This window comes from Aulonocara stuartgranti (assembly GCF_965226115.1).
Source record: "Aulonocara stuartgranti genome assembly, chromosome: 14".
Classification (NCBI taxonomy): domain Eukaryota; kingdom Metazoa; phylum Chordata; class Actinopteri; order Cichliformes; family Cichlidae; genus Aulonocara; species Aulonocara stuartgranti.
Window position 1 is genome coordinate 39,229,975 of NC_138950.1, and position 18,247 is coordinate 39,248,221.

The 18,247-nt window shown below is 42.8% G+C and overlaps 1 protein-coding gene across 6 annotated transcripts in view; it reads right to left on the reverse strand.

Moving 5' to 3' along the window:
- Positions 1-18,247, reverse strand: part of sgsm2 (small G protein signaling modulator 2) — a 107,734-nt gene that overhangs the window by 30,066 nt on the left and 59,421 nt on the right. For 4 of the 6 annotated variants that reach the window (XR_014271082.1, XM_082504240.1, XM_082504239.1 and 1 more), the window contains exon 3: positions 13,874-14,042. Coding sequence is in view for 5 of the 6 variants with exons in the window: in XM_082504240.1 (XP_082360366.1) it covers positions 13,874-14,042 (169 nt within the window). In the remaining variant the exon portion in view is untranslated. Of the gene's footprint in view, positions 1-3,070; positions 3,341-3,996; positions 4,145-4,250; positions 4,276-13,873; positions 14,043-18,247 lie in introns of those variants that run through there. The other 2 variants (XM_082504242.1, XM_082504243.1) reach the window with 2 other exon arrangements.

Sequence of the window (18,247 nt, forward strand, 5' to 3'; positions counted from 1 at the left end):
CTCTTGTGCACTTTGGATTCTGTCCAGTCCAAACTGGGACCTGGTTTCATAGTAGAGGCACCTGAAAGCCGAAGGCTCTGCTATGATATTCAAGACTTTGTATGTGAGGAGAAGGATTTTAAATTTGATTCTGGGTTTAATGGGGACCCAGTGCTCTCTGTTTCCAGCTTCTGGTTAAGCTAAAGGAGTTTTTAGAGCTGCCAGATTATAATGAATCATATACGTCCAGCCTAGAAGTAATAAATGCATTAGCTAGCTTTACTCTGAGACTGACATGAATAATTTTGTGACATTGTGCAAATAAATGAAAGCAGTCCTACATGTCTAACTCTTATGGTAGCTTCCTTTTAAATGGAGAGAAGCGACAATGTAGAAAAACACATAAAATTAAAAATGCATTAAATGAAATAAGTATTTGATGCCCAAGCAAAACATGACTTAGTGCTTGGTTTGAAACTGTTGCTAGCCAGTGTTAAGACGTTTGTTGCACACATCTCAGGAGGGATTTTAATGCACTCCTCTTTACAGAAACTCAAAATCATTGAGGTTTCTTGGCTGCTGCTCATCTCGAAGTTTCAGCCTCCACAGATTTTCTATCCGGTCTTTAAGTGATGACGTGACGAATTCTGCTTCCGGGCCCAAAGTAGTCTGCATTTAAGAAGGTTGTTGTGTTTTTAACATGTTTTAATGCTTTGTATCTTGTTCTATTTAATCTCAACAAGCCCCTAAAAACAGTCAGTGATCGCTGTCGACCTCTCTCGGTTTTTATTACCGCTCATCATTTTAAAGCTCAGTTTTTAAACCCTTACGATGTAACTACAGCCCAGCCCATGCTGCGGTATATTAATGACTAATGATGGATTATCTCAGTTGTTCTCCTGACTGACGTTTGGTCCGTTTACAGCATCCTGCTATGCGATTGCATTTGTCCCTAACCATCAGGAACCCTCACGTTAACTTTTATCGAGTGGAAAAAAGTTAGCGTTCATCCTCCAGCTTCACTGTTTATGTTATGTTAACATAACTTTGTCGCGCTAGCGATCACGTAGCACATGATCATTATATACCAGGTAGCCCAACTTCAGTAACCCAACAAACGTCACTGCTGTTTAGTTTTCTGTCTTCATTTGTGTTGGAAGTGATAGCAGAGCTGTACGTTTGAATTCTTTCAGAAATCTCTCAGTCAGAACATGCTATATCATGTTTAGGTGGAAGCTAGCGAGCTAACTTCCTGCTAACTTCATCTCCGTTAAATTTAATAAATTCCGTTTTCATGGATGCCTGGATGTTAAACTTAATTGTTACACCTGGTAGAGCAGAACGCTGATCATTTTATTAAAGATGAAAGGCTTCAGTGATGCTGCTGTGATTGTGTGACTCAGGGACCTGCAGCAGAGTTTGGGCCCAGACATGGCTAATAACGTCAGACTCAAAGACCGCATAGGAGTGAGATCTGGACTGATGACCTTAATGTTCATACTTTGGCAGCACGTTTTGGTTAAGTATTATTCCCATTCATGGCCTGGCTTCAGATTTCTGGCAGAGGGAAGGAAGTTCTTGTGTAGATTTTGCAGAATATGGCCCCATCCATTGGCCTCATAATGCAGTGAAATCATCCTGTTTCCGTAGCAGATGCACACAGGAGCTTAAGTTAATTCCAAAGAGTTCGGTTTTGGTTCCATCTAACCACAGCACTTTGCTTCAAGCCTTCTCTGAGTCGATGAGATGTTCACTGGCAAACTTCAGACATGTTCTTGATGCTCTCAGATCATTAACAAGCTCCTCACGTGGAGTTTTGGGTTAATCCACCAGCTTTCTCATCATCATCCTCACAGCAACCATCAGGCTAACTCATAGTTATGCACTGGTCAGTGAAATCTTACACATACTAGAGATGGCACGATACCACTTTTTTTATGTCCGATACCGATACCGATATCATAAATTTGGATATCTGCCGATACCGATATGAATCCGATATAGTGTTTTTTAATCAACAAAACTGTTTTTTAAATATCTTGCTGCATTTTGTATAAGTTCATACTCAAGTTTAAAACAACAACTACACTAAAGCTATTCTGTTATACCTGTATGCAAAAAAAAATATTTCATAGTTCAGCAATACTGATCAATCTAATAAACTTGAACCTACACCATCCTCCCTATAAGATAAGATAAGATAAGATAAGATAAGATAACCTTTATTAGTCCCACACGTGGGAAATTTGTTTTGTCACAGCAGGAAGTGGACAGTGCAAAAGTTATGACGCAAAAATTTCTATTCTGGTATTTTAAAGAGTACTTAGCGTAAATATTAAGCAACCTAACTAATAGGGTTCCAACTCCCAGCAACAACAAAAATAAATAAATAAAAAATAGGGAACCACCCCTCACGCTCCACCTCATGATGCTTAATCGACGTAATCAACCTTAATTTGATGCAGTGTGAAAAAAATGCACAGAAATCAATTATTTTTCAAGAAATATTAAATAGATTCAACATCTTTCTTCAACAAAATTGCAGACTGCACAGATGGTACCTTCCCAAAGGAAAAAGTACTATAGCTTACTAGGGTATATATATTAGACTTAACAGTCACTATATACAGTAATTGACTTCTATTCATTTTACATCAAATTAAAACTTTGGGTGTCAGATAATTATTTATTAAAAGCTCGACATTCTAAATGAGAATAAGAAAGAAAAGTATGTCTTTGTGCCCCCTTTTCCCTGTTCATGCCCTATCGGCCCCCCTGGCTAAACTTTGCTAGATCCGCCCCTGCACAGTTACCAGCGTCAGCTGTAGAAAAAGATCCTCGAGTAGAAAGTAATATTAAATACATTCTAACAACAGCTTATCAAGCTTAAACGTGCTGCTGTTGTTCAGCCGCTGGTTTCCTCTTTCTGGTGCAAAGTGGGCCAAAAACAAACAAGAGAGACGGACTCGCGACAGAAAAGCCGATCAGCTGATCGTTGATCAGTTTCATGATTGAAGTAGCAGCAAGAAGAGGCAGTCGTTTGTTAAGCTTAACGCAGGAATGCTTTACAAACATTCAGAGATGGACTTACACACTTGCTTTACTTCTCTCGGGGATAACTTTGTCGGAGATGAAATGCCGGGTTGCTAGCGAAGCTCCAAATGCTATCCAGACCACCGACAGGTCCCGCATGCCACAGCCGCTCTATCACGTGATGCATACTGCTCCGAGTGCTAACGTTCTGAGGTGAGTTACGGCGTGTTGCAACTTTTGTGAGGTGCTTTCCTGATATTTAATGGATCGGATTACATTTTTTATTTTTCTCCGATATCCGATCCAGTAATTTAGGTCAGTATCGGACCGATACCGATACGTAATATCGGATCGGTCCATCTCTAACACATACTATTAATGTGCAGTAGCAATTAGTAGCAACTTATTACTCCACCTTCTTGTCTAAAGATATACATTTAGGCTCTGCAAAAATCCTGCTGGTTGCAGTCAAAATACCAAACTCGAGAATGAAAACCATGTGTGACAAACCATGTCTATCCAAAGACTAACGGTGTTGCTGACTGAATGCGAGTATAACATTACCCCACTGTGCATGCATTATTCATAAGCCATCAGGCTATTATGCATTTAATGTGGATGTGTTGCCTCAAAGCATCTTCTCTCATAAGTGTAATCTATTTGTAGTTTCAGGAGGTTTGATTTACTGTGTAAATATCCTTTCTGAAAACATGGCTGCCCACACAGTGCTGTCTCTCCTTCGTCTCTAGGCTTTACACATTCTAAAATGTCAACAAATAACTGATTTGATTACAGTGATCAGAAACGGTCTTAAGAATGCTTAAATGTAAGGTGCTTTTAGTGAGGGAGGGTAAAATTCTGGAAATACACAGAGAGAAGAGATACCACAAATCTGACAAAGCACTCCACATTTTTTTATCTGTAGAAAAATATTTTAGCTTAGCCTAATACTGACATACAGAACAAGTTAACAGTAGCACTCACCTGTTTACCTGCTTCAGACTTGGCATTTTTACTGACATTGATTTATTATGTTTTTTGTATCCCTGTGGTGACTTCCATTTCATGTGTGTCACGGCTGGGCCAGCAGTCGTGTAGTGGAATGAAAAGGATCCAAAATGCAGGCAACTGACTGATGAAGTGTGACGTTTATTTACAAGGTGGGATAGTGGCAAGCAAGCAGTGAGGCATGACAAAACAACTGAAGAAACCTAAACTGGGAGAACTAAACGACAAACCTGAGAGCATACAAAAGTGGTGCGGGGCAGAGAGCCGCAGAGACAGGAACGAAACACCATAGAACGCAGACGAGCCGACAACGAACACAGACCGACACCCACAAGGTAATCGGGTAATCACACACAGGAGGGGAGAACAGCTGAACCTAATACACACAATGACTGGAGGACACAAGCTGAACACAATGACAACAGACACAGACCTTCAGAATAGAACAGGAAATCCAGAACACGAGCCTTCAAAGTAAAGCAGGAAACACACAGACTGATTTACAACACAACACGGGGACATAGGGTTGCCAACTCCCTGAAAAAAAAAAAAAAAGGACGCCTAATTGGCCAGGGCTGGGCGACCCGATTGTCTTCACCCTTCCCAGTGTGGGGAATTTCTTAGCTCTTGTTTTTGTGTGTGTAGTTATTTTTTTTTAACCATTTGACAAAGTGCATACCCTTTTCAGCTCAATACTTTTGTTTCTAAATACGGAACGATTCTGTTTTTCAAGGGACGGTTGGCAACCCTACGGGGACATGAACAGAGCACCGAGGACAGACACAGGTAGGGCTGATAAAACACTGAACTTCAGGTTCAACCCTAAACTAATACAAAATCAGAATAAACACAAGGCACAAAAATGAACTTCAAGGAAACACAAAACGCTGGGTCAAACTGACCCAGGACCATGACAATGTGTAGGATAAAAGCTACAAATAAAGAGAGACATCATCGTTTGTCTCTCCTTTTGAGTACATTCACTAACATTACTGTATTCCTAAATCACTCATCCCAGATTGTAACCATCAAAACTCTTAATCGTTAATCCAAAACTAAACAGGCTGTGAAAAAGTAGGACTCACACACACACACACACACACACACACACACACACACACACACACACACACACAAACTAAGTGTATCCATACAGCTGTCTAGTTGTCATAGCACAAACTTTACGTGCATGTGATGTGTTTAGGAGAATCTATAATAACATGGCTTACGCTCTGACCCATCAGGCACTCGATTAGCCGACTTAGAATTCAAATGGTTCCCAAGCATCTTTGAACCAAGCAGTGACTGCTGAAGCTGAAAAATGAAGTCAGGGGAGAAGTTCCAAAAACTGCAGAATCCCATGGAATGAGCATTATCAATAACCAGTGTTGGGTAAGTTACTTTAAATTAGTAACTTAGTTACATTACTAGTTACTGCCATCAAAAGTAACTTAGTTACTTCAAGTTACTCGTTACTTTCAGAGTAACTAGTTACTAGGGAAAGTAACTTTGGTTTTACTCAGAATTCTCTTGTTAATGTGTTGCTTCCATAACTGGATACCCAGCAAGATTGCCAGTCTTCTAGCTTGCTTACTTGCCACAGTGCACTGTGCCACCTACCAAAGGAAAAGATAATGTGCACATTTCCACGAGAGAAATCCCACGCCTGATTCTATCCTAGCTTTTTACATCCAACACAAAAACTGCAGTCGTGGTGCTTTGATTGTACTCAGAACTCGGAAATTCTGCTTCTGAATAGGAAGATGTAGGTAACACCAGACTGCAGATGAGCTGCATACAGGGCTGGACTGGGACAGAAAATCAGCCCGGGCGTTTTGACTAGAGACCGGCCGCCATTATAGGAAAAATCATAAAGCCTTTGAATGAAAACAAACACTGTTGTGACAGTGATGTGCACAGTTCTGTGTATATATGCATCAATCTATCAATCGTTTGTTGCAAGACTCAGATAATTATTTTTTTTTTTTAAAGTGAGACATTTTAAATGAGAATAAGAAAGAAAAGTATTTCTTTGTGCCCCCCTCTCCCTTTTAATGCCCTATGTGGCCCCCTGGCAACACTTTGCTAGACCCGCCCCTGCACAGTTACCAGCTGTCAGCTACTTAGAAAAGGATCCTGGTGTTATTTGTCTCTCAGAAACAGTTCATAACTTCAACTCATCCATGTCACCTAAAAGGTAAACCTGTTTCTCCATCACAGCTCTGATGATCCAGTAAGGACATCTCCTGGTTTCATCTTCATGTTTCCCTCTCACCAGATAACCAAACCGACATCATGACCAGCAGCTTTACAGCTGTGGCTCCAGCAAACATCAGCTGATACTAGAAATTAATATTAAATAAATTCTAACAACAGCTGATCAAGCTTAAACGTGCTCCTGTTTAGCACGACATCCGCTGGTTTCCTGTTTCTGGCGCAAATTGTTCTACCTGAACTAGAGAAGCTTGTGTTAAGTGCTAAACCGTGTGGTTCTCCGAATGATGTCGTTCCACCCCGTTTTCTGAAAGAGGTGTTTCCTACTGTTGGACCACATATTTTAAACATAATCAATACCAGCCTCTTGTCAGGTCAAGTACCAAGTGAGTTTAAGCATGCAGTTATTCATCCCTTACTTAAAAAGCCAGGCTCAGATATTTCAGTAAGTCCGGGACAAACTGTTCCTTTTCACCTCAACAGGAAACCCGTAATAATTTCTCTGAATACCAGACGATTCCGTTTTTTACGGGACGGTTGGCAGCTCTAATAATTAACCTTATGAACAAAATAAAGTTCAACATCAGTAACATAGCACCACCCAGCTGTATAGAAACTCCGTCATGCTAGCTAGCACGCAGTACGAAAAAGTCAGCATAACGAAAATAAACTCCAACTAAACTTGGTTTATATCTGACCCAGAGAGACTGCAGGTCATAACTTCTTACCTGAAGTTCAGTTCACCTGACAGGCTGACATTCTCGGACCAGCAGCGCTTCGGGTCTCTCCTCTTGCCTCCCCTTCCCTCATCCACCTGCTGGCCTCCACCACTTGCTAATGTTACTGAATCTGTGAAAGCTCCGCGACAGCCACCACACAAAGTAACGAGTAACGAGCCTATCTAAATCCCAGTAACGAGTAACGCGTTCCTGATTTTGGCATAATAACTAGTTACCGTGCTCGTTACCACAATAATAACGTAGTTACTGTAACGCGTTACTTAATAACGCATTAGTCCCAACACTGCCAATAACATTATTAAAAAGCATGTTCACAGCCTGGTTCAGAATCTGCTTTGGACACTTCTTTTCATCTGTTACTGCACTAATAACTGCATGTGTGAGTTGCACCCGTAGAGTTTATGAATGGCAACAAAGCTGATAGCTTATCACAGTAGTGACAGAAGGATGGTTGTAAAACAATAAATCATAAAGAGAAAGCATCGAGGCAGGTTGTCCACTGTAGTCTGTGACACACAGAAGTCAAACCCCTCATGCTCTGCTGTAATTACTACTCACTTCACCCCCATAACTCTTTAGTCCACTGTTGATCTCTGCTCATATTCTTTCTCTGGCCTCTCGTTTCCCATCATGCTCAGCGATTCTTTCACCGCCAGTGGGCCAAACCATGTTGCCATGGCAAACAGGGTAAATGAGAGATGGAGCCCTGAGGTAGGATGACAGAGAGCATTGTCTGGGAGTGTGTGTGTGTGTGTGTGTGTGTGTGTGTGTGTGTGTGTGTGTTCGTTCTGAGTGTGCTTGACTGGATGTATGGATTCTAGCACAGGGATGTGATTTGTGCAAACCACATTTACACACAACAATAGGCTTTAATGTTGTGTGCAGTCTCTCGGGAGGGAAAAGGCCGACCAGATGTGACAGATGAATGAGAGACACTACGCTGATATGAAGACGCAGCGCTGAGCACCCAGTGTACCCAAACACGTTTAACTCAGCTTTACATCAAATAACGCAGCCATGTCGCAATGATGTTGTGGTTCACATTCTGCCTGCACATAGTTTATGCAAATATGAAGGTGTGTGTGTGTGTGTGGTAGCCATGTGGTACAATTAATGACCAAGCAAACAGCTCAGCTAGTACTTCTGCGCCTGTAGATGAAGCAGTTTATCATAGTCTGTATCTGCAGGCACACATGCAGAAAGATGCAAGTAATCCACACACTCACATGCAGACCTCAATGCAGACCTGAGGCTTATCACGGTGTGCACACAGACCATTCATCCTTAGCAAACACTCAACTGAGCTGATATTGTGTCTGCTGGTGACAGACACTGGAGATATATCTCCAGTTGTGTGTTTTACAAAAACTGGAAGGCATTTGGACGTCCTAGTGGACCTTTGTGCTTTTGATGACGAATTTTATGGCTCTAGAACCCAACCGGGCCCAAGTGGACGTTATGAAGATAGTGAAACTTTAAAACATAAATATGGACTAACAATAATGCAACAGTAGCCTTTGAAGTGAAAACACCTAATTTAACAAGTTCAATCAATAAGCCCAGAATCGATGGAATCAGGCAGATGTTGTCAATAATTTAAAATGCTACTGCACATCTTTTAAAAATCTCACAATTAAAAAAAACTACAAGCAAATTCTTCTGTCTACCATTATGACTTAAATATGCTAATATGCACAAACTAGCTCATACACAGCATCACCCAGCAAACAAAAGTCAAAGTAGAGAGCACCTGCAAAAAGATGGCAAAAACCTCCTCCTCCACCAATGCACCGAAGACCCCCGGGCTTGGGCAGGGCCCCAGCGCATGCACCAACCACGGCCCAAACCCCCCAGGCCCAACCAGAACCCTAATTCGAAGGCGTAGTGCCCCCTGTATCTCAAGTCTCCAAGCCCACCCTGGACCTGCCAAGGAGCAGAGCGGTGACCAGGCCAGGCAGCCGCCAGAAAAACACCACCCAAGAGTCACCGAAGCCCCATTCTGGTCAGAACCACAGCTCCTGCACAGAACCCCCCAAGAAACCCACCCCTAGGCAACCGCCAGACCCCCCAAGTCCGTACGCCCCCCTAACCCCACTAGGTGATGGAGCGATCAAAGGAACCCAGAGAGATTGATCTGATGTGGCAGCAGAGGCTGTCTCAAGGCTAATATGGTCCAGCAAAAGAGCTCTATATCGGTTAATACTAAGATTATTTTTGTTTTTCCACTTCATGGGGACAGTCTTCTTAGCAATGTGGTGGTACTGCGATGAACACAGTACACACCAACGTTTCAAATGCAGGTTTGACAGGTTTGTGAGTGTACACTTTATCCAAAACCTAGTGACGGTTTACTCATGTTTGTTATTGGGTGAGTGTGGCGTGTTGTATAGAGCACTTTGAGTAATCTGGGAGAGTAGAAAAGCGTTATTCAAGAATCAGTCCACTCACTCTCTAAACAGAGTTTCGTCATGTTACTTTTGCATTATTACATTCTGGCACATGTTCTTATTACATGGCTTGATTAAGGCCCACATCTGGGGCCAGAGCTGAAACTGTTCTGGGCCAGCACAGGGCCACCAGTGCATCTGCAACTGGCCTTGTGCTGGCCCATGTGTGGGCCACCTCTGGCAAACCAGGTCTGGGCCACCAAAGGGCCGTCATTCTTTGCGGTATGTGGGCCTTGTGTAGGCACATTGTGTAGTCCAGATCCGGGCCATACCAATTTTGCTATGTGGGTACCAGAGGGTACTGCATGGTGCTGCAGAATGCTGTGGTAGTCCTTTTGGTTCAGGGTGCCTCTCACTCTGTACAAGTCACCCACCCTGGATCCAGAAAAACAGCCCCAGACCATCACACTTCTTCTTCCATGTTTGACAGTTGATGATACACACTGTGCAACCATCCTTTCACCTACTCGACGGCGTACAAAGATTCTACAAAAATCCAAATTTTGATTCATGAGTCCATAATACCTTCTTCCAGTCTTCAGTAGTCCAATGGTGGTGTTTCATGGCCCAAGCAAGCCTCTTTGTCTTATTCTGATGTCCTAGCGATGGCTTTCTTGCTGCAACTCATCCTGCCCATAGTTTGTGGGTGTGTGTAGTTAATGTTGAACGCTGCATTTGACGCTCAAGTGAATGAGAAAAAACACGTCGATCGGTTGTAAGAAAGTGTGGCAGTATGTAGACCCGAGTGGTGTTTGGTGTTGTCTGATTATATGTGTGCACATTAACTTATATGATGTAGTGGATGTGGTGACACTGAGTGTGTATCTGCGTGATCGTGGTGTGCAAATGAAATAATCTTTGTGTAAAGACCAAGGGTGCAGAAGCAGAAAAACAAGAAAGAAAACTAATTGGGGGGACGTTGGGGTTGAGAAGGAGTGAAAAGAGTACGCTGTTTGTAACTAAGTAGGAAAACAGCTGATCTGTAGAGTGAGGGAAGAGAAAAGGAAGAAGAACATGCAAAGGGCCAAGAGGCAGAGATGAAAGGGAAACTCGAAGGAAAACAAGAACATAGTAACCGTCACGTTTACGCTGCGGTGACTGAGGGTGATTGATCTGTTATGACGTCACGTTGCATTAACAAATTGACATGAATAAGCTAGACAGATAAGGGAAGAGGAGGAGAGAAAAAGGCAGTGCATTCTCATCTGGAGTGGCGTTAATACAACCAGGGAGAGGTGCTGGGGTCGCGACTCTTCACCGTCTCCTCATGAAATCTTTGAATTTGGCCACAACAGGTCGCGGTCTCCTGGCTCCCTGCGATGAACACGGTGGAAGGTGATGTTCTTTACAGTGTCTTCCCGAAGCTTCAGGTGGGTCTTCATGACCCTGAAGACCAACGCAGAGAGACTGAGGAGGAGCTTCTTCCCGCAGGCGATACGGTCTCTCAATCACACCACCACACAGTACTGACCCACACATACAGTTCTTACACACACACTGGACTTTCTGGACTTTGGTTTTGCACAACACTGGTCACTATATTCTTCATTTCCGGTTAATACTTGTACAGCTGCTGTTATTGTGTATATATTTATTTACATTTATATTTCTTCATACATTCTTATATAGTTCTATATTGTGTATTGTGTATTTTGTATTTTGTTGTACAGTTATTTTATTTTCAACTTTAATTTATATATTTATCTTTATCTTATTCTTCCCAGTTAAATTTACCCTTCATTCTAATTTGTGTTGTACAGTTATTTCATTTTTAACCTTAATTTATATTTTATTCCTTCTTAGTTAAATTTACCCTTTTTAATTTTTCATATTTATTTCCTATCTTATTCATAGCCTTTTCCTTTTTGTTCTCTTTAGGTCACGAGCAGTTGTCCAAGCATTTCACTACACATCGTACTGTGTATGACTGTGTACGTGACAAATAAAATTTGAATTTGAATTTGAATGAGGGTTTTAATGGTAACTTTTGCTCCTCAAAAGTTACCTGAAGGTAATCTCATGCTACGGGCCTGGAGATCGATGACACTCTCTTTTATTTTTTTATTTTCTTCAGCTGGGTCACATTCTCAGTTAGACAAGTGACAAAGTCCCACAGCTGAAACCTGAAAGCTGGACAGTCGCTTATCGTATTTGTTTAACTCTGAGCCACCATTCGCTTTTCCCCGCCAAGTCTCCAGGTGTCTGACATCACCTAGACCTTTGCCATGGAAGATTATCTGGTTTCACCTGATTAGTACTCTAAGCTATCAGGGCAGAACAATTACATTCTCTTCCACTAGAGGGCAGTACAACTACCTGCTCTAATTAAATGGTGCCAACTGCCAGTAAAACAGGAGAAGATGAAGAAGAATTTATGTACCGTATTTCCCGGACTACAAAGCGCACCTGAATATTAGCCGCACAAGCTAAAATCAGGGGAAAATCCTGTTTTGTACATACATTAGCCGCACCTGACTAAAGGCCGCAGGTGTTTCAATGTTGACTTATCATATGTAAGAGAATATGCACAAAGCGAATTGTCAGGAAAGAGATGGCTGTTTGGAGACACACCCCTTTTGTTAATATTTTGAAAAACAAGTTATGGGTACATATTTGCATAACTTTTTAGGTATATGTACAAGTAGCGGTAATTACAAGTAGGAAACATGTACTGTGCTTCATAAATGAGTAACAAATGTAGTACATAACAATAACCTGCAGCACACCAGAAAAATAGATCCGGACTACCTTTCAGGCTCAGGTGCAGTGACACGGCTTTAACAAGAAGAAAAGTCAGTCATTCACCATCTTTCTCTTCTTCCTGCGCTCTAAAACCAACAAAGTCCTCTTCTCCAGTGTCGGATACAAACAGGCCCAGGATGGCTTCGTCATCCACTCTCAGCTTCTCTCCTTCGTTGTCACTTTCAAAACCAAACAAATCCTCGTTGTCAGTGTCAGAGTCGAACACCCTCAGAAGGGCCGTGGCGGTGTCCTCCTCTCCATCATGCAGCAGTCCAGCCCTTCGAAATCCGTTGGTGATCGTGGATGTTTTCACACTTTTCCACGCTGTCAGAATCCACCGGTGGAGTTGAGCATAACTTGCTTTTCGCAAGTTTATCGCCGCTCGTCATCCACGACTCCCGCTGAACGCGTAGCGCTACTTTGAAGTTTGTTTTTCGCGCTACTTGTACGGCACTATGTTGCCTGGCGGACGGACACGTGACCAACATACCACTCTTGAACCCCGATACTTTGTGTCTGATCACATGCCCTTCCGCCAGGCAACGTAGTGCCGTACAACAGCGGAACAAACAAAACAAATCGTCTTACGATATGACAACAATCACGGACAATCCTTAGAAAAGCTGCACCTGACTAAAAGCCGCAGGGTTCAAAGCTTGTGCAAAAAGTAGCGGCTTATAGCCCGACAATTACGGTAATAGTCATTTGAAAAGGAAAAAGTCAGTCTGACCTTGGTCCTGGACCGAGAGGAAGGCCGAGCATGAATAGTGATCATAAGAAAGCAAAAAAGGTAAACTGGGGACAATCCGAGCTAACTCCGCTATGCCTGGTGTGCTGTGTGGTTTTTCTAATGTGAAACATGCTGTGGCTCCAAAAGGTTGGGAAATACTGACCTAGAGCATTTTCATGGACTGTGTCTGAGATTAGAGACGTTTTTATACCCAAATTTGAGCCTGGTGGACGCTGAGAAGTCAGAAATGAAACAAGCATATTCATTCATTCGTTTTTTTCTGTACAGGAAAGCGAGTCAGTAATTATAATTTGCCATCTTAATCAAAACATAATAATTTGCTTGGATGGATAACATTATATAATAAAAATAATTTTATTTTATCATTAAAATATCATTCCAGTTAAAGAACATGCAAACACTGGTGCATTCGGCATCACAGAAGCATTAATGTTAATTTAGGGCAGCTGTTGCAATAACTTGGATGATTTTTGTGTGATTTCTTTATCGCTATCATAACTAACACAGATCACATTTCTGTAATCTTTAGAGCAACAGCATCAACTGTGGGGAGACCTCGTTTGTCTGTTATTCTGTCCACCCTGTCATAAAACTGTCTCTGCTACCACATTTATTGTCCCTTAATCATTTAAAGTTCAGGTGAATAATTAGGGCTACACTAACAGTCTTCTTATCCTCCTTCATAAATTGGGCTGAAATGGGGAACAGAGTCTCTCCCTTTCTAATTAAGACGACAGATTCACTCCGTTTGCACTAATGGTGGCGGAGTCAGGTACGGTCCTGCTGCTCTCGTCATAAAGTGATGAACTGAAACCTTAATGTGGAATCATGACAGGGGTTCGAAAAGCATTTAGTAAGCGATGCGTCATGGCTGCCTCGGGACAGATTTGGGTGAATTCAGCACAGCAGACAGTAAAAGCAAAGCAACAGGAGGGGTCGGCGACATCTGCGTGACCAACCTGGTAAGATCAGCCTGCTGCTGGAGCTGCTCCTGCACTTTACGGCAAACCTCGCCGGCGGTGTCGCAGACTTTGCCGACCTTGGTGAAGAGGGCTGCGATCTTGTCGCTGCGGAGAAACCCAGCAGCTCGTCTCTTCAGCAGGTGACCCAGGCAGGCCTCGACGGCAGCTGCAGGGACAGCAGGCAGCTGAGTTAATACTGACAAGGGCAGGAGAGCAACCAGAGGAAAGTATACACAAAGTGGAGGAGAAGAGATAACAGCTCAATTTTGAATTGAAGGAATCAGCAAGAAAGATGGAGACTGACATAATTATCACATTAAATGAAATAAAGCCTGAAAAGCTTGTGGTCAGCACAACCAAACACGCCAAATGGCTGAGACGATAGCATTTTTATCAGCTGAACACTGTTATAGTCTGTTCTAGTGTTTGTATCTCTACGCTATCCACTCGGTCTTGTAGCACTGAGCGCTGACGTGGCAGCACAGAGGAAGATTGTGCTCTTCCAACAAGAAATACAGTGTTTTAAAGTGTTAATGTATTTTTTTTAACTTTATGTACTTGATAAATCTTTATTGATTCATAAAACGAAAAAAAGCAGGACTACAACAGCGACCAGGCTATCAAGGCAGTGGGTAGAGAGAACATTAGGGAGGTGGCTTGCTGTTAGCAGTGCCTGTGAGTACACTGATTGCGGATTGTCTAATTACTACTGACTCAAACTTATTTGAACAGAGACAAACTTGTTTTTGAAAGAAAAGGCAGACAAAACCTCATTTTCACATTTTCCCACGAATGTGAGAAGTCGCAATGAAAGGAACCTGATGAGCACAAACATGTTCTGTTACAGTTCTTTTGATTTTGCTTTCATCCTTTAATGGCAATTTCCAATCAATGTGGAATTATCAAAGATTTTCCTCTGAACTGCAAAGTGGTAACTCTGCTAATTATTAAACATGCAGCTGGTTTGAGAATATAAAACTACATGTGTCATTTCTCTGCAAGTGAGCTGCACAGCAGTGTTTATGTGCACATGGGTGCTGCTGCAGCTGACCTCTGATTTCCACCTGCAGGCTTTTATAGATAAAGTTATTAGTGAAACACCCTGACATATTTAGAGGGTTGCCGGCAGTAACCTCAGCGTGCAGCTGCAAGATGACTATGTGGAAGAACAAATGCATTACGAACAGGACATTAGTATATGAGCTGAGGCACAAGTACAGAAGGGCACTGACTCATATGCAGAAAATGAGGGAGAAATTGAGGTAAACAGTCTCTTCCTAGCTGTGACCCATCCATTAGCCGTCTCCCTCCCTCCCTCTGTAATTGCTGCATTAGTGCTCAGCCATAATGAGCTTTAGGGCTGATGTTGAAAGCAAGATTGTGACACAATTATTTCAGCCAAAGCAAACAGAGAATTTAGCTCGTACTTACTCAGAGACTGTTTTTAATACGCAGCATGTTTTATTAATGCACCGTTATTTCAAATAAAGGTGTCTGCAGATGCTCTGGATCCAAATGAGCTTCAGTGTATATATACAGAAGCCACAAAGATTATATTTATTAAAAAGCCCATCTGAAATATGTGATTCATGTCAGGTTTGAGCACTTGTGGTTCTCTGCTTGCTTTTGCTCTGTGAGGTGAATCTACCACATAATATTACAGACCAACAACAATGTTATTCTCTGCGATGCTGGGAAAAACCTGCTTTATGGGTGCAATCGTCTGCTTTTATTGCTACTCTAGGCACCTTAGAGGGTTGCTCAGAGGCTTGGAGATTTTCACTCACAAAGCTGTCTGTGCAGTACATTCACAGCAGCTTCTGTCTGGCAGATTAATACATTAGCCTCTGGGGACGTCTTGCTGGTAATACTTTCTCGTGTAAAACTGTCCTTTATCCTATTAGAAGAGGATCGCCAGGATTAGCAGCAGAAGAAGAAGTGAAGGTTTGCAGGGAGGGAATATTGATGCACGGTTGTTTCTGTGGAAACACAAGAATTGAGGACAGGATGCAAGCAGCTCTCCCACGGGAGGAACCGCACCCAGCATCAGCTCATCCTGCTGCCTCTCCTTACAACTGGCCTGTTAATTCATGTTCTGGGTGTCTGTGGCTCTGATGAATCATCAAATCCAAGCTATTACACGAATAATTAGCATCATTCTAGGGCTATGGAAGAAAACACTGTGAAATAAGTGCTGCTGGGACCACAGAGCAGCGGAAGGCTCGTTTCAATACTACCAAAACATGCTCGCCATGCAAAATGTTTTCATTTTGGTTTAAAACATTCGCCGAATCCTTCGAGTCGCCCCTTCGATACCTCTGCTGATAACTCTAGATTTATGACAAGCATAGCTGTGTGTGGTTTTTCAACGCCAGTTTAAAGATCCGGCTGTCCACGTTGGTCATTCAGAAATCCACCATCACACATTATTAGAATATTTCCTAATATCAATGAAAAAGTATTTTAACATACAGAAATGACCAACAACGCACTAATTTACACACTTAGTATGTTGAGTCCATGAATTACTGGATCAGTGTGGCGTAACATGGAGCCAATAAGCTTGCAGCACTGTGTTGAGTCATGGACCCTGGGTCTGAGGAACCCAGGGTCCATGAGCAGATTTGGACTGATATTATATGCTATATGTATATTGAATGTATTGTGCTGCTGTCCCTTGTTTTCCTGCTTGCTGGTGTGTGTGTGTGTGTGTGTGGGGGGGGGGGGGGGGGGGGGGGGGTACAGGTGTATCTGGTAGGCCAGTGTACAGGCACCATCAACTCTGGTGGGTGGGCCCTGCCAGGAGGCTGGCCACACCTAGGATGATGCCACACACCTGCAGCTGATTGGCCTCGTCTGGAGGGAGTTACTTTAGAGCACAGGTGTTGAACCCAGGCCTCGAGGGCCGGTGTCCTGCAGGTTTTAGATGTGTCCTTGATCCAACACAGCTGATTCAAATTGCTAAACGTTCTCCTCAGCATGTCCTGAAGTTCTCCTGAGGCCTGGTAATGACCGAATCATGTGATTCAGGTGTGTTGACCCAGGGTGAGATCTAAAACCTGCAGGGACACCGGCCCTCGAGGCCTGGAGTTCCTCACCCCTGCTTTAGAGAGTGGCTGAGCTCCCATCAACGTGGGATCATTGCGTGAGGCTACCCGTCAATTTCTCTGCTAGATGTCCGTTTTGACACAAGTGTACTAACGGCTCCTCTGTGTTTTTTTTCTGGAAGGCTGTAGGAACAAGGAGGCAGTGAGCACGTTGTATAAAGGGAGCGGACACACAAAGCCACGGGCAAGGGGAGAAGACACTGGACGGGAGTCGGGGAGCACACGGGGATTTATTATTGGATTGTATTTTCTTCACTGTGAATAAACGCACCGTTTGCATTGCTAGAGTCCAGCGTTCGGGTCCTCCTTCCCCACATCCCCACGGTCTGCCAGCGCAGCCGTGACAAGTTGTTACTGAAGCCTGATAGAAGTTGCCTTTAAGTTTGTCTATATTTTTGGATAGCGTGTTTCTGGTCTTCCACAGATTATCCACGGGGTTCAGCCAAGTTGGCTAATCGATCAGTCTGACCAATAACAGTCTTGGTACCGTCGGTAGGTGACCAGTCCCACTGGAAAAGGAAATAAAGGTAAAGGAGAAAGTGTCTCCACAAAGCTTTTCATGGAAGTATGACATCCTGGTAACGGGCTGCACTGACTTTGGACTGAATAAAACACAGTTGACCAAACACCATCGATACCAACCAAAGACAAAGCAACTGTTCACACACTGTGGAAACTTCTCACTGGTCTTCAAACACTTCACACCCCTGGAACTTAATTTACAAATAAAATGCATCTAAAAAGAGAAGTTTTCTATTTATTCCACTACTTTTGACATTGTCCCTGGCTCAGGAGTGGTTTCATATTGGGACAGCAACAGCTGTGTAGTCAGTCACGATGCACAGACATCAGTCTCACATCGCTCTGAACTTCTAACTTCATTCGCTTTTCTTGATAATCTTCTCAAGGCTTTAGTATTTTATTTTATTTTCTGAATTTTTGATACGACACTCTGTAAACAGCCAGCCCTTCAGCAATGACTGTGGCTGCGTGTGCTGAACTAGACCTTCCTGATTTCAGTTTTTTGCATATTTGTCACACTTAAATGTTTTAGATGATCAAACATAACCTGAGTAAATGTAAAATGCACTTTTTCACTAGCCATACCTACAGCTGATAGCTCCCAGACAGATGTGTGTGTGTGTGTGTGTACATGTTTAGACATCTTTGTGAGGACAGATGGCGTGATGCTATACTTGTGGAGACCGACAGTCACTTATGGGGACAAATTGAGCGTCCCCATGAGTTTGAAGACATTTTTGAG